At 37.5% G+C, this 23,042-nt stretch overlaps 1 protein-coding gene across 11 annotated transcripts in view; it reads left to right on the top strand.

Moving 5' to 3' along the window:
* RGS7 (regulator of G protein signaling 7) overlaps positions 1 to 23,042 on the top strand; it is a 256,673-nt gene that overhangs the window by 177,145 nt on the left and 56,486 nt on the right. For all 11 annotated transcript variants that reach the window (XR_013928521.1, XM_080389764.1, XM_080389763.1 and 8 more), the window contains exons 7-9: positions 7,914 to 7,978; positions 9,827 to 9,903; positions 10,046 to 10,127. Coding sequence is in view for 10 of the 11 variants with exons in the window: in XM_080389764.1 (XP_080245890.1) it covers positions 7,914 to 7,978; positions 9,827 to 9,903; positions 10,046 to 10,127 (224 nt within the window). In the remaining variant the exon portion in view is untranslated. The remainder of the gene's footprint in view (positions 1 to 7,913; positions 7,979 to 9,826; positions 9,904 to 10,045; positions 10,128 to 23,042) is intronic.

Genomic DNA, 23,042 nt, shown 5'->3' with positions numbered 1-23,042 from the left:
TTACAGGAAAACCAAAAGGCTTAATTAATTGCCTCTTTTAAAAGTGCGAGCTCCCTGTCTGGATAAGTGCTACCTCTAAACTTCTGTGACAGTTCTACGGACATTTAGGACTCTGTTATCCAGGCTGAGTTACAGTAAAATAAGGAAACTATCTACTTTTGCTATGTGAAAGTTGTCGTCTCATAGCTGTTGTTTGCCAGCATTTTTATGAAAGCGAAAGTCTGTCCTATTTAATTTTTCTTGATAATCAGCTAACAACTCAGTCTGTACAAAGCTCCCTTCCTAATGATACCTTCTTATAACTTAAAAGTGAAATGACAGACCTCTCTGTGTTCATGTAGAGCCTCTGCTGCTCCGTTCTGAACAGGAGTCATTGCACCTGGCTCATCCACCTCTGCTCTGCCAAACTTGCCATCGTGCTAAAGAATATATAGTACACAGAAAGTAATTACAATCATGTATCAAGTTTTTCACATCTTGAAAATTCTCATATTGTTTTCTCTCTAGAGTTTGTTGCCTACTTATTTTACATGCCTAGCTTCAAATCCCTCTATGAACATTTGATTAGTTCAGGAATTTAATCTCCCATTCATCTGGCTGCATCCTTTCCTGTGGAGTAACTGACTAGAAGGAGAACTGCACAGAGGATGCTAAATATTGTTTCTTTGCCCGAATGATCAGGCAAGATTCCCTTGGCAACAGCTTATTAGTAAGCGATTTGTGTTTGAGAAATATTAAGCCCTATTTCTTACCTGAACTCTGCTGGAAAACTGTATGTGCTCAGCATCTCTGGAAGTCAGTCCATAATTATGAGTTAGTAGCTTGGGGCAAAACTGGTAGCAGAGTAGAATTTTCTTTGATATAAATTGTCAGACATGAATTAAAAATATATTTGTTAAAATTTATGCCATGAGAATGAGGAGAAATTTACCAGTGTCAATAGTTTCTGGAGAGCTCTGCAGTTCTGTAATCTTGCATCTTGATGTCCAGTTCCCATTTTTACAACAGCTGACGTCAGCCAAAGTACATCAGCAGTGACTCCTGCAAGCAATCCTCTTAGGTCCTTAACAGATATCCCTCCTTTAGGGATCTGTCCCAAAGTGCCTCAAATACTGCTGGATCTCTAGGTGTAGTAAGGAACAGACTCTTTCCACCAGACTCAAGTAATGCACTAAATTGTTGCCAAGACTGCATTGTGGCTCCTTACTTGTGTGCCTTTGCTTTGAGAAACTACATGTACAGAATATATTAACTAAGATCTTGGTGGCAGGACTAAGTGAGAAGACCAGTCTATAAAGGAGAATGGTCCCTGAAGAAAAAGGGCCAGTTCTTGCTAGGCATAAAATTTACTGTGGGCAGAACCGAAACAAATGAGCTGTAGGAAAGAGACTTAGCAGAAAGATGGAAGAGGTGACCTACAAGATTTTTTTCCACTCTGAATTCATATCCCATTATATTTCTCTGCAGAGCTACATAATTCACTCATTAGGAGCTATCTCTGTCATATAAATGATGAAAAGAAAGTCTCACTTCAACAAGCATGTCCCAAATTTTTTTCTGCTTCTTGCTGATTCTGACATTGACAACCACTGCAGCGAGGGCTCTGTAAGCAGGAGGCATTTCCTGAAAACGCTTTCCAGCCAGTTCACCACTTTAGAGTTTTACTTACTTGTAAATTTAGATATACTTACTGATTCTTTTTTTTTTGTTCCATAAATGTGTAATTTATTTCCGTGATCTGTGGAGCACAGAAAATGTGTTTGGCCAATACATTTGTATGCATGCATATGAAAAGGTAGCTGACCCAAGTACAGGTTTTCTGCAGTAATGTAAAATTTAAAGTAAAGTAAAGCTTTACTTTAAATGCATTGGTAATCTGAATCTAGGTCCCTTATAAACAGAGATAAAATTTCGTGTCAGAATAAGTTCCAAGATTTATAAACATAACTTGTAATTTTCAGAATTGCTTTCAAATTACTGTGTTGAGTAAACTAAATAGATTTGTGTGTTTCATTATCAGTATGGAAACTGGGACTTTCAGGTCATGAAGGCAGCAGTGACAACAAATGGGGTTTTTCTGTAGTCGTGCACTATCATGCCACTGATAGCCCTCTGTCAGGTGGGCACTGAGTAATTGACCGCTTTGTCAAGTAATGATTACCTTCCCATGCCCTCCCTGTAGCTGATTTTTGCAGTTTAGAAGAAAATTCTCTTCATCCTCCAACATCAGCAGCCTTGCCTTGGATTGCACATGCCCTAAGTGGTTTCTTTGCAAAACCAGTGTATTTGGATTTGTTGTGCCTCCTTTTCTTAGCAGCTTTTCAGCAAGTGCATTTGGGTCCTCCTTAAATCTGAGTGCCTTAAGAGGTGGTAGAAAGCTTTTTTTTTTTTTTTTTTTTTTTTTGTGCCAAAGCAGGGTATTAAATTCTTGAATGCAAATTGAGAGCATTATGATAACATCAAGAAGTATAAAATAATTCAATGGATGCAATTTTAAATTAGATTTGACAACAGGATATTTTTCATCTGATCCTATAGTTAATGTAGTAGTGACAACTCTTTCATACCTCTTTTGGTTACCCTGCAGGATTTTCCCAAGCCAACATCATATGGGGACTTTTGTGTGTTGAAGATGAATTTGCCTTTTTCTAATTCTTGAGCTCTCTGATAGTTTGAAATTTGGTTTCATTCTTGCCCTTGGCTTATGTTAGAAAGACCTCTACCCATCTAAATCTATAATAAAATTGCATTCCTTAAATGTTATAGAAACAGTGTGATCAAAGAATATAAAGTAGAGAAAGGGAAGAGTGTTTCAGGAGTTACATTTTTGACCATTTGGCAATTTAGTGCACACAAGCAATTATGGTCTTCCTTCTAACTTAATACTATTAGCTTATACTAAAGAACATAGGCTTTTTTATAGCTACACGAGACTGATGGGTGACCCATTTGACCACCTAAAAGTTGTTATCTTTTTGTTAAGACTAAGTGAAACTCAATACCTGTTGCAAAGAGAAAAAAAATATTTTTTTTTTATTGAATAAAAGCAGAGGTGACCTAGAGAAAGTATAAACAGCCCTAGAAATCCCACTGATTAAATGAGATCGTTGATTTCATTTTCTCCATCCTGCAGTCATGTTCTGTGCCGATTGTCCTGTAATTCTCCATCTGATGCTGGCGCTCGCATACGGAGAGAGAACTTCTGCCTGCCCACAGGGCACTTTGAAACCCTCAGACCTTGCAATACATTTTATTTTCTTTGCTCTTTAAATACTGACTAAGCATGTACACACTGACTCTGAAACAAGAATTTTGACTCACAGAGAGTATGAAGTGAATCTGGCCTCAGCGGAGATAATGAGTGTTCCCTGAAAGTTAACGCCCACCATCGGGGCTGAATCAAGCTGTAACACCACTGGCACTGGGACAATTATGTAAGGACTTTAAGTTTGTGTACACGGTGGTGGATGTGTAGGTGGTGTTATCCATGAGCTTCAGAGGCCCAGTTGTACTTGCACTGAATTTAGCTGAGGCTTTTTCTCTGCTGTAGTGAGAGGGAAGGTTTAGCCTCTGTTTCGCAAGAAGCTTAAATTCCTCAGTTTAACTTTTGGGTGAAAGCTCTGGATTTTTTTCAGTAAGTGTGTGTAATATAATGTGGACTCAGTCCAGGTTCTTGATTCTAGAGTGAAACCTGTCATTATAGCTATGATCTCGTTTAAAGAAAAAAATCTAAAGAGGTTTCTTAGGACCTTTCAGGTACAAATAAACAGTCAAGAATAAGATACCAAGGTAACTAACTGTGAAAATGGGTTATTAACAGTTTAAAAACTTGCAAGAGGGAAAGCCCAGGCACCTTTTTCATGCAACTCTCTCTAGAACACTCTGTAATATGACTTTAAGTCTCATGTTGTTCATGTTTTTGAATGCCTGAATAGAATTTTCAACAGCGAGTAGTCTGTATTTATTGCACAGCTACCAAAGTGTGTTTTAGGACTGGTTTGTGGTTCAAATGCCCATTTATAAACATCAGTGGCTGTCTTTCATTATGAAATATTGCGTATTAATATTGCCTTTAAAATTTTTGGCAAATCTGTTTTCTCATGATAATCTATCACTTCTAAAGCACAAGTTATAGCATCTAATATATAATTCAGTTTAGTGGAGGCAATTATGTTGATTGCAAAATCCATCAGAATACACTGGCTCTAAAAATAAGAGTGTATGTGGCAGTCCATATTTAGCAAATTGAGGTTATTAATCAGACCCTGTTCCTTGCATATAATTCCTCCATACGTTAAGCATTTTTCAGCACCCTTGTCAGGGAGTGGCAAGAGCAGGCAGCTCTGCAAGGGAAGGTAAGCAAGAACCGAGGGTGGCAATAGTGCAGGTGGGAGCAATGTTCTCTCTGACAAAGTCTCAAGTGATCAGGGAGGTCCAAGGTCCAGCCAAGAAGCCAGAGCAGAGTTGGTAGGTCACAGGGCTGGTTAGAGGCATGTCTACAATGTAGCTCAAGCTGGGGCCAGGCGAAGTAGCTGGGCTTAAGCGCAGCTCCTGGGCACAGGGAGCCTCAGCACAGACCTGGATGGGCTGCTCAGGGCAATTGGTGGACTGAGGACCCTTACCAGGACCTTTGCGGGGCAGATAATTAGAGAAGTATACAGGAAAATAGAGGAGTTTAGCTGGAGACCCTTCCTGCAGATTGTACTTCTGTTTGAAGCTGTAAGATCACTGGCAACTTGTACAAACCACAGGATTAGAAAAGCAGACACTGTTGTTCTCTGAAATGCTGCTTGGAGAGGGAAAGTGACTGACACCATCCCCACGTTCTCAAGGTCAGGTTACTGGACACACAGTTACTTCACATGTGTTTTGGTGCAGAAAGGAGCAGTACCTGCGAAAGATGGAAATATCCATATTTCATATCTTATTGCTTTACAAGTCAGAAGAAAAAAATCCTCATTTCTCTGTGTCTTCAAACTTTCTGGCTGGAAATGAGAGTGATGTTCACTTTTTTCTTGCTTTCCAATGTGCTAGTGAATTTTGTTACAGACAAGCCAAAGAATACGATAATGAGAGCGTGAACTGGTGAACTCAAATTCCTGAGCTGATGCCAGCTTCTCGTGTGACTATGAGCAGACTTAAACAGATCCTCAGACATGCATTTCTATAATAAGGATGTAATTGTTAGCATGTAGCAATGGCAGTAAATTGAGTCAAAGAGTAGGAATGCCCTGGACGACTACTTTCTTCTACACTAGTGGATATGTTGTATTTCCCAAATAACTAAATCTTAATTGAGCATATTCTGCCTTACCCGCACTGGCACATAAAACCATTTCTGACTTAAAGAATCCAAGCCACAGATGTTAAAAACTTTAAGCTCCTGAAGGGGAGACTATCCAGAGAAAAAAGTTTTGGGGGATGAACATGATTTTTTGAGTCTTGTCTAAGATATGCTCATAATGAAAAACAAATTTGCTATGGAGTTGGAGCAAAAAAGGCCATTAAAAAAAACCCTGCAGGGAAAATACTGTAGTACAGTCACCCAGTGAAGACAAGACTGTTCTTAGACCCAGTATCAGATTAATAGTGTGGCAAACTAATTCCTCTTGCCTGCTTCTGGTGACCTGGTTGTTGTTTTGCCACTGTTGAGAACTTTGTGATCTGACGATGTTTTTTTGTTAAAATTGATCCTGACGGAAACATGGACAGTCAGCCACCTCTGCAGCAACAATTTTTGTTGGAGATAGCAGGAGATGCTAATCACAAAATATACCCCCAATGGGACTCAAGGAAGTGCGATGCTAACTAAAGGTGCCTATACAGGGACCATGAGAATGTGGTTTACAACAGCTTAAACAAGTGCAGAGAACAGGGAGTTTGTTTTGTTTCTGTTCAGATGGTATTAGAGTGGTTGGATTACACAAAATTTGACCCCTGGAGTTCTCAGAACTGTCTGCACATTTCTATTAAATAAGTATTTTATTGAATATGTATTTAATTCATAAACATGAATTTTAAAATTAATATTTTAAAGGGGTTTAAGGATTATTTTTTTCTTGTTCAATGAACTAACCGATTGTGAAGGACAAGAGAGGAAAATGTTTAACTGTAAAAGAAGCTAAATAACAAAGACCATCTCTCTCCTCAGTATTGTCTTACCACTGTACTGATTGTGGATGCAACCTAGGTACAAAGGGTCCAGAATTCATCCCTTCATCTTTTTGTGACATTTCAGCATGCATGCCAATGCATTAGTGTAAGTGTATATTAATATTAAAATGCATAGAAACTGAGGCTATAGAAACTGTTTGTCTCTATGCTTGGTTTGTGATGTGGATTTGTATCTGTATTTATAGATTTTGTAGACACAGAAATTGCATTGGAACCAGAGAGGATATGGGAGTGCAGGGAATAGAGAAAGTGGCTGCTTATGGGGGTGGAAAGTGAAAAAGTATGAAAGAACATAGACCATATCACACACAAAAAAAAAGGCGGGGAGGGGAGGGGGGGGAGATGACAAAAACTGCATTAACATGTAACTTCATTTTACATCAAGTAACAACTGTAACTGCAGCTGGAGTTATTAGAAGTGCTTGTCATCAGTTCCACTGAAAGAGCATCCACTGGAGTGGGTTTGCATACGTTTGCAGGTGACTTGTCAGAAATAAATGTTTCCATGGAGTCGTAAAACATAATTGGTTTGACTACCTTAAAAATCAAAGCTATATATAAGATGAGCACTTCCCTCTTCCTAGGGATTTCAACAGTTTAGCTCCTCTGTGAAGTTATTTCTCTCTGCTCCTGTAGTTGACCAACTGGCAGTCAGGAAGCAGGAACAGTAAACCACAGCCAGTAAATGTGGGTGTTTTCCCTGATCATAAAAACCATGCATAAGTTAAGGTTTTCTTACCTACAGTGATCAAAAGATTACTGCATCTCACACATAAGAAAGTGCTCTGAAGTAATGAAGTGGGTAAATATTGCACAATAAGGAATTGTGCTGCACTCATTCTCTTGCTGGTGGAGGAAGCTGCACGATATTCAGAGTTGATGTGAAGTATTTGTTGCTAAATAAAGTCTAATGGAAATGTATGTTGTTCAAGTGTAATGGAGTGCATAAAGAATTCAGGACCGAGCAACGTGATGCAAGCCCCTGTGCTGTTTATGTAGTCTTTGAGTTTCATTTTCATCCCTGTGTCCTTTCAGTATTTAGCTGTCAGTATTCTACTTTATTAAGATTCTCCTCTGTTTGAATGAGGTGGAGGCAGAACAGCTCTGCTGAAGGATTTTGGATCTAGAAAAAAATGAAAGAATGTTTTTCCCATTATATCTAATACATGATAGATTTTTTTTCATTTTTAGCCTCTTGTTTTCTGTTTTAAATATTGGTTATAGCAGACTAATCTGTATAAGACTTGAATTTTATCTAGATTTAATTTTTAGCTAAAATCTTCTTAGACTGACATTTTGTGATTTCTAAATATAGAGTAAAAATACATAAAACCATGTATATGCATTCTTAAAAACCCATTTGAGTAATATAGCAGCAGCTCCTGATAAAACTCTTATGCATTTTGAGTTATACTCACAGTTTCAAAAATGTTTTTGCCATTTTTTCTTTAATGTGCTAGTTGCCTGGCAGTTAAAGCACTTCACCCAAGTATCTCATACATTTTGTATATGATGTCTTGCATAAAGCAGATTTTATAATTATTTAATGAATCACTGTATCTGACCCATCATTTTAGTTACAATGCTGTTAGCATTGACCCTGTACTTAAAGACTTTTAGAACAGGGGCAGAAATCAAACCAGAAAAAGCTAGCAGTAAAACAGACATGAAGTCTCTACATTTCTGGTCTGCTGTGTTTGTGAGATAGTATCAAATTCTGTTATTTTATTCTGTTCCAGCCGTTTACCTCTGCAAGCGGACAATGCAAAACAAAGCAAGGCTAGAGCTAGCAGACTATGAAGCTGTAAGTACATGGGGAAGGGCAAATTTCTCCGCTGGGTCTAACGAGCATGTGAAATAATGTTAAGTATGAGAACTGCAGGCATTATGTGTGAAAATTTATTAGTTATCCTCTTTTGCCAGCATGTGGGTATGAGAGTGCTCAACGGTCATACGTGCTGTTTGAGAGACTGTAGTGAAGACTAACTGGGCAAAAGTTGAGATTTTGGTCCATCTCCAATCTTACCCTGCTCAGATCACCATGCCAGGATCAGAAATAACCATTCACAAATCCCAGATACACCACTAGTGTTTGAAAGCATTTTTACTCTATGCCGTGTAAGGTTTGAATGAAGGATATCTGGCAGTGTTTTCAAAAGCACTTGGTAGCTGCAGAAATATAAATCTCATTCTTTAAAGTGATGCCGGTGCTTGAGCCTTTATCCCATCAGTTAGGCAAGAGGCAAAGAACAGGCTAGAGGCATTTACCACTGCTTGAAAGTTGGGCTGTGCCCCAGGCAAGGTGAGATAATCGGGGCCAAGAAGAGCCAGAAAAAGTTTGATCAGTTGATGAGGACAACACTCGCTAAGGAGAGAGAAGTCTTGAATTCCATCCCTATCCCCCCCAAAAAAATCATGAATTTTTCAGGAAAATGTCACCATAAAATTGATGACCCACCCTGGCTCTGTGCTGCAAGCTGTCCAGCGGCGCTGCCGTGACATGATAGCAGGCTGGTCAGCCAGGCTTCTCAACATGCCAAGCACTCCAGCCGCAGCACCATGCTGACACACTTTATTGCTTCTTCTGGCACAGGCTTGCTTTTCAGTGTACTGCACTGTGGGGTATGCATAATTTTATACTTACATGCCTTAGAAAATTCACCTCCAGTATACAATACACAAGAGCCTTTACTGGTATTGACAAGATCTCTAGAAAGCCTGCTCTTCACTCCCTGCAGTCTTTATTTTCAGTAACTATGTCTCAGAGATGTATTTGCAATGCATACAAATACAGTTAAAGCAACCCTTCTTGTTAGGGAGTTTACGGACAATTTTTCACTTAGTAAAAGCAGTGCATGAAGGTAACAGGGGTCATTTTGGAGGAAGATAAAAGCCTCAGCCTTCTCCGTGTTAACAGACTGCATACTGCTGCCATTTAAGCTGGGGGGAGATTGGAAAAGCTCTGTTACAGACAGTGAAGCTGTTCCGGCATCACTGGAGGAAAGAATTTTGCTAAGATGTTACAAATCTTTCTCCTATTGTTAGTAGGCTGTAGGATATACACAATTCCTGCACAGTGGTGAAGAACTATAGTCTGCATTTTTGTAAAATGAGGATAGATGTGGTGCTTTGGCAAGATTCCTATACTGCCAAAATACTGATAGCTTCTTATTATTTTATTCCAAATAAATTGATAGGCAGCCCACACTGTTCAATGTAAACTGTTTGTATAGATGACTGGTGGGAATTACCATGTGGATCATCCAGTATGGGAAGTAATGCTGTTCTCTTTCAGTATTAGGTACTTTCAAAACAAGAATGTTTCTTTGTATTATTGCAAAATTACTCAGCCAGCACCCAGTATATAAAGATGCTTCAGCAATCACATGTTCTGCTGAAAGCTACATCCAGCCTTGTCATCAGAGTTTCAAAACTGAAATAATCAGGATGTTCAAAAGTAGGTAGACCTAGTATTCCATCCCCTATGGTGTCAAGGAAAGACTTTATATCAGATAGGTAAGGTACATTTACACGGGCACAGATATGACTTGTATTACATCTTGGGGGAGGGGAGGACGGAAAGATAAACTAAAATCTATGAAGTAGTAAATAGCTTACAACCTAACCCACTAAAATTGTAATGTATTTTCAGGAGAGTTTGGCCAGGCTACAGCGAGCATTTGCTCGGAAATGGGAGTTTATTTTTATGCAAGCTGAAGCACAAGCAAAGTAAGTTCCTTTGAAGAGGAAGAGTTTTGGGTTTGTGTGTTTGGTGAAGGGACAAGGGGAGGGAAAACTGATTGGACCCTTCTTATGTTTCAAATTACTGTCATTAACACTGTTTCTTTTAAATATCCTATAACATTGACAGAGTTGACAAGAAGAGAGACAAGATAGAGAGGAAGATTCTTGACAGCCAGGAGCGAGCATTCTGGGATGTGCACCGGCCGGTGGTGAGTGCCCGTGGGGCTGCTCTACCTGTGAGCAGGACCACTGATGGACGTCAGCTTCTGGGGAGCACTGGGGTAGCCTGGGAGTCAGTAAAAGGACTGAAGGTCTGGGGCCCACCTCCCTTTTTGCAGGATCTAGAGTTTATATCAAATTACTATTGAAGACTGCAGATATGTGTACTCTGAGTTTAGGGTTTTCCAGGGAATAGATTTGTGGTTTCTGATTTCTTCAGTCAGAAGATACCTGTCTTTGGCTATGACCAGCTCAAATGTTTCCCATGGTATGAGTCACACAACCAAAATTATCAGCATAGCTAAAAATACTTTTAAATACATCTGACTTTTTAAAAAAATCTGGGTTTTTTTTGCTTTCTAAGGCTTTCAGCTTCACTCTGGTCACATTTCCAAGCTATTTTTAATGTACGTAAAAGTTAAATAGTGTTAGCTTTGAGCTGTGGGAGTCATACACTGTCAAAAAGATTTGTTTGAGTCTCTTGTCAAAGTCCATCTGAAACAAAATTTAAAAAAAGAATGTAGATAATCAACTATCTTTGAGATCTCAAGCAATGTGAAAGAATGTCAAACAACACAAGACTTCCAGTTAAACTGTAGGAACTCAATAATCACATTTTTATGCTTTGCTACAGAATTATATGTTTCCCTTACTTAGAATTAAACTTGCATTTTCTGTGTACAGAGTTTGGTACCATTACCAATGAAACCAAACCTGGGCTATATCTTCCACTGTGACACTGGGAAAAGGGACTTAACTAATTCTAATTCTGGGGAAGTTAGGTGATTATACCAGTAGAAGTGAATACAGTGAGAAAATTTCAGATAAAAAATAATAAACTTGGACATGGTCAGCTTGCATTTGTGACTGTGGAATTGAAAAAGTGGTAGAAGAAATTGATTTTTAGGTAAGATTTAGAACATCAGGTAGAGAAAATATTTAGAAGTGAAAGAGTCAAACCACAGGCATTAGATGCAAGAAGACATTATTGTTTCGTCACTGCCATAAAGTAAGGAAGGAGGACAGAATACAATCTGCCATCTGATGTTGATGGGAGATACATATAGAATAGACACAGCAAGTTTCTGTGAGAACTTATGAGAACTTTGAAAGTGCGGACAGCTTTTATATTCACTGCAGAAATGGATCTAAGGGTTTTGAATCTGGGAAAGATATGCTATTTCCAGTTTGGAAGAGAAGACGAATTGTTGAAGTTTCAAGTTAAGATATAGGCAGACAATAAAGAGAGAATCAAAGGGACCAGAACAAGAGGAAATTGAATCTGATTAAGAGCTTTGGCTGAACTGTGGGTAAATCTGCCTGGTCCAGCAGATGTTTTTAATCTGGCTGTAGACATACCTAGGAAATAACAGAGGCAAAAGACTGGCTTACAGTCAGCAATGTAGGCTCCTGACTTTAGGAGATATAAATAGAAGAATGGAGAGGTTGCTACTTTGCTTAACCAGCTCCTCTCACTAGTTAGTGAAATACTAATTTTGAAAATATTGTTTTGAATTTACTGTCACAGTATAAGCCAGAAGCTTCTATGAAAAAGAATAAAAAAACAGAAGAGGAACACACTGAAAAGAGAAAGGTGATGCTAGAGCTAATTGCAATTTCTAACGGCTTTTCAAGACCCCCAAAAGTCCACCAAAAGCTCACAGAAATGTTGCTGTAACCGTCTAATTTTGAAAAATTCAGTAATGTTTGGATAAGAACCTGGGGTTAATGCTTATTTTTATTTACACGTTTTCATCTTTTGATAAAAATTCAGATGCGAGGTGTGATGACTACATTGTAGAAAATTCACACCAGTTTAATTTTTTGGCTTTTAAAAATGAATTTTGAGAACCAAATATGTCATTATTTGTTTGGGGCTTTTTTGTTTAGGTGAGTAAATAAGTGTTTTTCAGGGTTTTTTTTGCAGCTGTCCTGGTCTGTAATTGCTTTATTTCTTACCTACCTGACTACAGTACTGGTACCAAACCTTTACATATAGAATATAATCTATGAATGTTACATCTGCATTTTATTTCAAAAAAAAGAGATACTTTAGGCTGATGAAAGGGATAGAAGAGGAAAGCAAGCCATCAGTCAAAAGGACAGTGCAGCAGTGCACTACAGGAGTGGGAGATGTGAAAGAAGAACAACTATATGACAGTGAAAGCAGGAAAGTGTAGCTGCAGAAAAAGAGCATGATTTGGGTATCAGATATGTCACTGTGACTGATAAGTTTAAAGGAAATGGATCAAGGTTTGATGTGTAAAATGCATTTGCCTCAAAAAGCAACTCTGGGTCCCAAGTCAAAGTCAATCTGCAGGTGGTTACAGAGGCCCTAGAAGACTGATGCCATAGTCTGAGGGACAGACAAATGCTTGAAGTTATCAAGGCTGTTACTTCTGATCAGTTGGCTGGCTAGTGCCCAGAATTTTTCCTAGGTTTTCAGACTGAGATGATGCTGGGAGATGAGCTAGAGAAAGTAGATTTGGAGAGGATTTTTTTTTTCAAATTATCGCCTGTTCTTCACTTCTTTTGAGAGACAGTTAAGAGAACAGTTTAGATAGCTCACTTATCAGTTTCCATTCCAATATTTATTTAATTCCAGGTTCACTACGTATTTTATTTTTTATTTTGGTGTGTGCTTTAGTGTAATGTGGAATGTAATCTCTGTAATTTCTGTGATTTCCAGTTGCTGCTTTATGCAGAAAGACCTTAGCTTACGGCTAGAAAGAGCATGACTGAGCCTCAACTCTAGGTATGGCAGCCTGCAGAGACATTCCTGCACAACTTTAAATCTTACCAGTTCAGATACCAGTCACAACGAAAGCATGGAAATGTGTGACAGGGACAGCTGGATGAAATCCCTTGAGATCCTGAGCAGCAGATCTATGATAAAGTCCATGCCATTATTTCTAAGGTAGAGGCAGTACCTAACACAGGTCTGAGATTAGTATTATTCACATACAGTGACACATTTCTCTTTTTTTATGGCAGAGCAAACGTATCTTAAAAGTCTTCCTTTTCTTTCTGCCTGCCTAGGAAGTGTATCATTTCCATAATTTTGAAACTTCTATTGATAACAGACTATGGAACCGAGTGAAAATTGGTTAGGAGGATTAGGGTGTTAGTGAAAAAGCAGTTACAAATCAAGTTAAATTCGGGAAGTCAGTTCCAAGCAAAAGAAATTAAGAAGCTGCTCATATTTGAAAAGAAATGTCATGCTCCTGATTAAAGTCCTCATAAAAGAATTCATAGCTTTCCTGAATTATTATCTCTGTTTAAAACCCATAAACTTACACTTGTTAAAAGGAGACAAACAGATACCAAACCAGTAAAACCATTCTCAAATCCACATCAAATAGAACAGAAACAGAGTAGCTGTAGCTTGCTGTAGAAGTAACTCTTTTAGGTAGCAAGCAAGGACAGCTGATGACTTGCAGGTACAAAAGATTCATTTTTCTTCCTGAGATACACATTAATATAATTTAAATGAAATGCATAATAAAGGCCTGTTGGCTACTTGTTGAGGTTCAGATTAAGTAAGATGATAATGGAGGAAGTATCCTTTCCTCCTGAAAGTCATCTGTATACTTCTTAACTATTATAAGTTGGAAAAAAAATGTTTTATTTTCTCCAATTTCTGCCCTTTGTCATCGGTCAGAATGATGGTTGTACTGCAGTCATATCTAGCAGGGTTGTGTGCAGTTGTTTTTAAAAGGAAGATGGGAAATACGCAACAGCTAAGATGTGCCAGAAAACCACACTGGTGTGTGTCCCATTCCAAAATTTAAACCGTGGCTATGGTTTAGGTACCCTGTGATTAATAAAGCATGAGCATAAGTCAAGGTGTTATCCAGTTCTTCCATTGTGCCATTCATAGCTTGTGTAAATCCAGTCTGCAGGATTCTATTCCCTTTGCTACTACTGGTTTGCTAAATGATGATGATCATCTTGTTTCTCTGTGAAAAAACTGAATATCACATGGTGATAAGGGTAGACTCAATGATCTTAAAGGTCTTTTCCAACCTAAATGATTCTATGAAAAAGAAACCCAGTATTTGTGTGATTTAATACATTAAGACAAAGTATCCAGGGTGGGTATGTCTTGTAAGGACAGCAGCAACATTAAGGTCAAATGTGGGTTTAAGATAATATACTGATGATGTAAAATTCAGAAATATGTGCAATTTCTGAGTTTGGGGGTTTCATGCCATTGTTTCCTAGTAGCAAACCAGGAAAACAGTAATCTTTAAATTTTAAAAACTTGTCACTCATTCCACACCTTTTTCTTCTTTCTCTATTTAGTTTGTTGTTTTTTTATTTAAAATTGGATTCTATCTCCATTAATATAATTTTCTCTGTTTATATTTTAAAATTATATTTTACGTGGTCTGAACATGACCCTCAGCATCTGAGCCAGTAGGTAATATTACTGGGTGTCTAGGGTCATGTAACAGATATTTGTGGTTATTTGTTCTAGGTTTTCTTTTCTTTTCCTTCATTGCTTTTGTTTTTAATGACTTTTCCATCCTGTCCTTCAAGATCAGCCTCAAAGACTCGGCAAAAGACTGAATTTAACTTGGCTAAGGTGGTGCAATCTTTCATTTCACACTTTGCGTGCTACAAATCCGAGACTTTTCTGGGCCAGACACTTGTTCAGCCAGAGAACACTTCTGTCTACTTTATCATAATATTTTCAGAAAGTTTTTAAACATCTCCAGGAAATGAATGTGAATCATGCCATCCAACTTCTCTGGTGATATATCCACATACAATGTTCATGTCTTCTTTTTGCACCTGTTTCCCCGTATATCCCTACAAGGGAGTTACCCCTCCAGTAGACAGGGAATGCAGCCAAAGCAGCGACTGTGAGTCTTAGATAATTTCAATTCTGGTAATGAAACAAACCCTTGTATAATGTTTTATTTTCAAAAGATGGTTACAATGTGTATGATCCATGCTCGCATCTGTTTGAGGCAGATATTTATAAACCTTATAGCTAGCCTGCTAAGACCTTGATGGAAGAATTCCTACTCACATTATTTAGCATTTTTATTTAGTCTGATGCTTGAGTAAGGGTGGGACAGATAGGGAAAAAGAAGACAGCTTTCTTGCAACAGTGCAACAAACAAAGTGCTCAGGTTAAAACTGAGGATTATGAAGGGGTCAGAAGTTGTGGAACAGTAGCTGATGACTTGGTAGAAGGGCACAGAAAAATGAAATATCATGGTTTTTAGTTCTAGTAGCAACTAGGAAAATAAGCTGAAGTAGTAAGGATAAGGAGTTTTTTGAATAAGTGCAAGGTTTCTACCTTGATTTTTGTTTCTCTGTGAATTAAATTTGCTGCTTTAATCCAAAACATTCTTTCAAGGATCTTCATATAAGTCCAAAAGCAGATAATCAATTTCTAAACGTCTCCTATATTTGCCATCAACATTTTCAGAGATGTGTGGTTTGACTTCCCTGTTGTCATTTCTTTTCAAGTGAAAAACCTAAATTCTTATGCATGGAATCTGTAAAATAGTAGTTTCCTGCTTTTTGGGATGAAAAAAATTGAAGAAGCAATAACATCTCTGAGTATTTAGCATAGGGGCAACAAACCAGATAAATTTAACATGTTTCCTTAAGCAACAGTGTTGCAAAGATGGGAATCTTCACATACACAATCACATTAATACAGCGGTATTTAAAATTCTGTTTGAATAAATACAATGAATCTAATTTCAGTACAATAATTTCTGGTTCTGAAAACCAGCCACTACAAACCTAAAATAGTCTACTGTAAATTAAGAGTAATTAGAAATTAAATTAACTTTCAAAAAGAATTAAGCACATAACTTCTATGTGGTAGTATACTCTTTAGTAAGCTTCTAGTTTGCTTTCATATGGCCTGTCTCAAAAATTAGATTTCAATAATCTTTTCATATGCATTTGGCATAGTATGTGTTTCTCTGACACACAGACCACTAAAAGATTAAAAAAAAAAACCAAAACACAATATGATAAAATCCTTTCAAGGTGAAAGTCCGGCTTTGTACTAAATCTGTCCTTAAACAAGCAAGTATGTGAGAATGTGAGAATCCCTGTAAAGATTCAAGATGCTTTGTCTCCTATGGATTAATTTTATGGTTTAATTTATTAGTATTACATTTCTTGAAAATCTCTCTGTATCTCTTTTTATCCTGTTCCAAGCAGGTCCTTGGTTTGCACAGCCACTGGAATTCTTTGTGTGTCTGATACTACTCAGGGAAAAGATCTGAACTTTGGTTTGAGAAGACAAATAGGTATAAACTGGTACAGTGCAGGTTCCTTTTTTTTGGAAGGATGCTGAAAGTCTTTGAAATTTTAAGTGATCGTAAGTTTCATGCGGAATAAGTTTACGATGCTGCAAACATAATTAAAGCTTGATCAAACTAATTGATTGAATGTTTCTCCTTTGACTGATGGTCTTTGAACCACATTTGTCTTGTCCAAACAAGAGAAACAAATCATAGTTAAACTTTTATCCATTAATTGAACAACTTGTGATGTTTTGATTAAGTACACTGCAGCATAACAATGGAAATACTGCTATTTTGGTAGTAGTCAGTGATCTTCCAAATAAATCCTTGAACAAAGCACGTATTGATTTTACTAATTGGTCCAAATGGCAAGTTTTCTGTCCTTCATATGGAGCTGTCTATAGTGGGTTTAATTTATATTTAAGTGCTTATGCCTTTCTCGGCAGTTTATCAAGAATTCATTATTTCAGCATCAGTATATTTCTAGTGGATGGCACAATCAGGTTCATTGCTCATTCATTTCTATTTAAGAAATAAGTCTCAAACTTTATATTATTTGTCTCTGTTCTTTAATAAGTCAAAATGAAATTAGCTAATGAGGACATGTATTGACTATTTAAATTCATTCTATGCTGCCTACATTATTCTCTACTAAAACCTTCAACAGAAGAGAACTCTTAATCCTTACAAAGCTTTTATTAATTCTTACCAATTAAGACAATCCCTTCATTTGAAGGAAGCAGTTCAATAAGATTTGATATTGGACATTCTGTGGCCTGAAATAGCAGTTCAATGAGTGAATAAGAAAAAATAAAAAGCTATATTTACTTAATTAAAGGCCAATAGGTTGTACATCATTATCTGCTGATATAGACAGGTTTTAGCAGTTAAGCTGTGTACAATTTGTTTCCATAATACTACTTGACTGTAGATCACTATACTCAGAGCTATTTGCAGCACATTGTCAGATATATAATTTTTAAAAAATAGATTCATATTAAGGAATACAACCAAATTTGAGGATATTCCATGCAAGTCCAGTTCCAAGTTGTATTCACTTATTTCAGTGTCACACTGAATCCGTACATAGTAATTATTTACCCTATCTTGTGGTCCATAAATATAGTATTTAGTAGCATAACACACTTTTTTTTTTTGAGATAAATAATGAAAAGTTTGTAGAAATTGGGAAATTATCTAATGCTTTAGTAGAACAAGCCGATTTTAATAATTCTTCCCTGATTATCTGCCAAATTTATGAGGCATCTGGGAATGAAATCTGAAATGTGCTGCTGCAGAATTAATCTTGGGGTTTGCTTCCTAATCATTAAATACGATTTATAGGTGTTAATTGGAAGGTATAGCTGTACTTCCCAGGTGAGATAATTTCTAACAGAAGAGAGAGTTGATAGGAAAAACTAGAAATATCGTGAGCTAATTTTACAGAAGTTTGGTATGGAATTCTAGGGAGGTGAAAACTTGATAGAAGCTGTGCACAAAGTCATCATCAAACATGTCCTTATTACAATTTATATATGAAGTTACTATGGCCATAATGGACTGTAATCCAAGTATTTGTCTTTCAGTTTTTGCTTCTTTTTAGAAATGTAATGTGAGTGGGACCTCTGTAAAGGCACTGTAACTTAACAGCAGGTATCAAAAGTACAGTCACAGTGCTTGTATGTCAGCCACACACCTGAATCAAAAAAGCATGTTTCCAAAGAGATAGTTGTGCTAAAAGTAAGTGTGCAGAAGCTGGGAATACGATACTGTTAGAAAAAAAAAATAATAAAATAAATGAAGTGTTTATGACACACAGACATACTTTTGGAAATCCAAGTAGAGAGGAGAAAAGTTACATGATAGTGTCTTGATATGTTTGTAAAACTTACAGCGCCACTACAGATATAGAAGAAAATAAATGATCTGACATTATCAATTTCAGCTGTGGTACAAAGACTATCCATTAAGTAGCTAGACCCTGCAGCAGGGTTACTCACCCGAGTTACTTCAGAGTTTGTAACTACTGGATTATGCTATGTTTGTGATAGGGCATAAGTTCCAATATTAAAAAAAAAAATAATAATCCATCACTTGTATCCTAATAATTTGACTTACCATAATATTTTTCCTCTTTCTTCAGACATCTGCTAATTTACTGATGATCTTGTGACTAGAGATGTTGTCAAAAAAAGTCCCAGTGCTTACACACTTGATTTCTCAGAATTATTTTCAAAGAACTGTTGAACCGAATGGAAATTGTAATCAAGCCATAGACTTTTGCAGAGGCTAATAACATTCCTGATGGTGTGTCAGATTAGTTGCACCTAGCTGATTGTAAATTAAACCCATGATTAAGTGCTTCAGTTGTAAGTAACAATATTTTTTCCCAATCAAAAGGAACTGGTTCCTGTAGCCCAGTCCCTGTAATCACTGATTTGGCTTTACTGCCTTAGGTGGTGTAACAGAAGGGGGTGAGATCCCCTCCAGCAGCCGTACCAATACACATTCCTACATGTTTACAGGTTCTGGCAACTATGGCTATTGGGTTTATGTTTTCATCACTTAGTTGAGGTCGGTTGATCTAATAGTTATAAAGTGAACACCATTTTAAACAGCTTTCAAATCCTATCAGGCAACCAACGGAATAAAGAGTTTACTGAAATTTGTAAAGGGTTGGAAATCTGTAGCCCTCCTTTGACTGGACCTTAAGATAACACCTTGTTTTCCAAATCCTGCTAAAAGAGCTGACCATTTATACTCAGCAATTTGAAATGTTTCTCTGAGACTGTCCATTGCATCAGCAAAATCATTAATAGGGCAGCTCTTCCACTGCAAAGCCTTTTTACTCATTGACCCTGAAGTGTGTAAGATGAGGTAAAACACAAAAATACCCAAATTATCCGTACCTAAACCTCAACCTTTCCTTATAAGCCTTAGTGGGTTCTGTGCACTCAAATAACTTCCATCTCTGGGAAATGAAAAACTGGTGCATTGCAGGAAAATATAGCTGGTGTTTTTCTTTGAAAGCCTCAGTTTTATCCATTACTGACAACTTACTCAATGTAGGATTTTAATGTCTCCTTTGATGCTAGGCTTTGTATGAGAAAATATAAACTTTCCCACATAACCAGAGTCAAACTGGGTATTCCTCCAGCTAATAACTCTGGTTTTTTTCAGCTGAGTACCACTGGGATTTTTTTCGTTGCCTCATTTCTTTTTTATAATCTTTCATGCCCTTATTCTCCCCTTGATTTTTAACTACACGCAGTTCAGCTAGCTACACAAATAAACTAGAATATAAAAGCCACAAACTAAAATGAACGTTGGTATTCTGCTTATCACTTGCAGTCTAATTAGGTTCCTTTCCCTGCTTTAGAAGTGAGTGGTATGAATAGTGACTGTCGAGGGTTAGAAGACTTCTTTCCTGGAAAAATGACAGAAAAATAGCAGAATAGATTGTTGCAGAAGACAACATTAACATTTGACACTCAGGAAATTTCAAATTTTAAGCTTACTATGTTTGCAATATTCTGATATTGTAAATAATGTAAAAGACAACTTTCAGCCTCTGCCTCGTCTTTAAGTCTGTGTGACTATATCTTTTCCAAGCAGAAGTGAAGATCTGTCACGTTTGTATCCATGTCCATGATTTGAATTCATAGCATTTAAATTTTGAAAGCTTGGAGAAATTGAAATTTAGTATTTTTGCAGTTAAATGTAACAAGTTAGCACAGGCTTGTAAAACAAATAAAAAGATCTATTTCACAGTGTATTGACACTGAAATGCAATGAAATTGTGTAAGATTTTGAATCAATCTGCCTAAATATTTACTGCTTTAATGCACCCTGAATTTCTAAGTGTGCGCATTGAAGTGAGGTAATTATTTTAAATAGCACCTACGTGTTTTTAGCTAAAGAGGCTGTGAAATGACATTTCTGTACATTGTCACCGGGTTTGTTTGTATGGGTTGAGTACACACCACAGGCTGCCAGAGGACAGAGGCAGCAGTAAGGTAGCGAATACGTCTTGTCTTTCCTTTCTGCTGTCCTGGGGAGGAGAAGGCAGGGTGATGAATTTCACACTGCCGTGAATGCTTGATTGGAATGTTCTGTAAAGTGGCTTCTTGAAATTTCAGTCCCTGCAGCTTGTGAAGATCACAGGCTGCACCACAGAAATGTAGGCTGAGAGGGACCTCTGGAGGTCCTGCTCAAAGCAGTGCTAACTTCTGAGTCAAATAAGATCATCCAGGCCCTTGGTTAAACAAGTGTGGAAAATCACCAAGGATGGAGATTCCACAGCCTCTCCTAAGCAACCTTTCCCTTTTATTATGAAGAATATCTCTTTACGGCAAACTGAAATTTCCTCTACTGCAATTTCTGGCTATTGCCTCCTGCCCTTTCATGGTGTACCTCTGGAACAGGTCTAGCTCTGCAAGTCTCTTTAGGCAGCAGAAGAGGACAGTTAACTCTCCCCTTTTGCAAGCAGAAAAAAGTGTGTTCGTTCACTGGACTTCTCCTTTTGGAATATATTTCTTGTGTTGTTTGTGTGGCCCAAAACTAGTCTTGGTGTTCCAGATGTACCCTCATGGTGCAGAGTAGAAAGAAAAAAAACACTTTCCTTTGCCTGCTTGCAATGCTGTTGCTAATGCAGCTGGGGATGTGGTTTTTCTGCATTGCTGCAAGGACAGACTGCTGACTCATGTTCAACTTCTCCCTCAGATCATTTTCTACCGAGCAGCAATACAGACAGACAGTTCCCAGCCTATTGCAATGCATGAGCTTATTCCCTCCCACATACACGGGGGTATTTGTCTCAGGTACAAGAATACTTCTGGTTGTTCTGGCTTAAGGTGATTCACTGGGAAATTGCCATATTCTTTAAGAAAGAAAGAAAAAAAAAAAAAAAGCCAAAACTCTGTGCTGACATTGTTATAAAACTGACATCATTATAAACTGTGTACTTTCTGTTGAGGATTTCACACTTAACTAGAATTACAAGTACATGATAGCAAAGAGATTTTTATACAAAAAGGAGTTGATAGCAATTAATTTTGGCTGTGTGGCCAGGCAATAAAGAGGGCCCTTGGAGTCTGACACTTTGTACAGCAGACCAAATATTAGGTATTCTGCACTATTTGGATGGAAATGTACCACAGCTAAAGCATTCCATTTGATGTAAACAATGATTCCTTCCAAAGAGTTGCTACAGGTATCATAAAATTAATTCACTGTTAGCACTATTACAAGGGCTTAATTAATTAATTCACTGTTGCCACGGTTATTAGGGAAGCATTGTGAATAGCAAGTAGATTTTCTTTTAACTAAACATACTCTCAGGTGGTTGCTGTGTTCAAATGTTGTCTGTAGCCAGATCCAAGCACGTAAGTTCTTGGACCTCCTCTCTTTGCAGAGGAGGCTTCTTCCTCCCACTGTTTCTTGGCAGAATCCTATTATGCAGCCTCCTAGACAGCATCAATAGAAAGTTGTGCTGCTTGGAATTCAGACTAATGTGATTATTTAATAATTGAAGTAGGGATTAAAAAAATCTTCTATATGTGGTGGTTTATATTATTTATCTGCATCCATTTATCTCAGCAGTGCATTTATCAGGACTGCACTGACATGTCTGTTGCTGTAAATTAATGCAATGACATTTGTACTTTGAGATAAGGGCATGCTAATAGATGGATGAAAAGAGACTAAGTTTCCTTTGAATATATGACAGTTTTCCAACCAGCTATTTAAAAACACATGAGGCCTAAATTCTACCCTGGTTATGATCGTGCTATATGATAATTTCAACAAGGTCACAAGATTTTCCTCGGTGTATGTGGAGGGGGAATCGTTTTCGTACAGAATATTAGTCTTGAAAGAAATAAACATTTTATTTACACATATAGAAGAGGTTTCAAGTCTTCTAGGAAATCTGTTTGAAAACTATTTACAGTATTAGTATGCAAATTATATACTACACACTAAATGGAATCTTGCAGCAGAGTACTCTGACAGGCATCTCGCTATTTGAACTATGGTAGTCCAGTTAAAAAAGCAACACAAAAAGAAAACACAGCTGGATGCAATTGTATCTAAACACATACTTATTATGTTAATGGGGGCATATGAATAAAATGAATTGTTGTCCGGCAAAGGTTTTCCCACAAAGACTCTGAGTTAATTTAGCAAAATGTTTAAGTAACGCAAGCTTTTGTGTTTAATTGAAAAGATGTTTGATAATTATTCCTAAAAATTGACAGATGAAGTTTGGCAGCACCAGAGAAACAATAAAGCCCATCTCACGTTAAGTATCACTTTAATAAATATTGTTCAGTTGAGACAAAAACATGAACCATGGCCCAGATTACATTAGGTACTTCCAGTGATATAATTTAATTCAAATTATGAGGACAGTATTGTAGAGTGGTAGTGGTACATGTCTGAAACTCCTATTGGTACCCCAGATTGTCAGAGGAGCGATACACTCTGTAGCTGCCCTCCCTTTTGCACTGAAGCTTCCTGATGCTCCCCTGCCTGTACCTTCCTGCTGCTCCTCTCCTGCCGCCTGCCCTTCAGTCCCACCTCGGCCCACTTTCTGCCCTCACAGCCTCTTGTGAGCATCCCTGC

This window comes from Falco punctatus (assembly GCF_963210335.1).
Source record: "Falco punctatus genome assembly, chromosome: 5".
NCBI classification, from domain to species: domain Eukaryota; kingdom Metazoa; phylum Chordata; class Aves; order Falconiformes; family Falconidae; genus Falco; species Falco punctatus.
The sequence above is the reverse complement of the archived record's forward strand: the minus strand, read 5'-3'. Positions and strand labels throughout refer to the sequence as shown.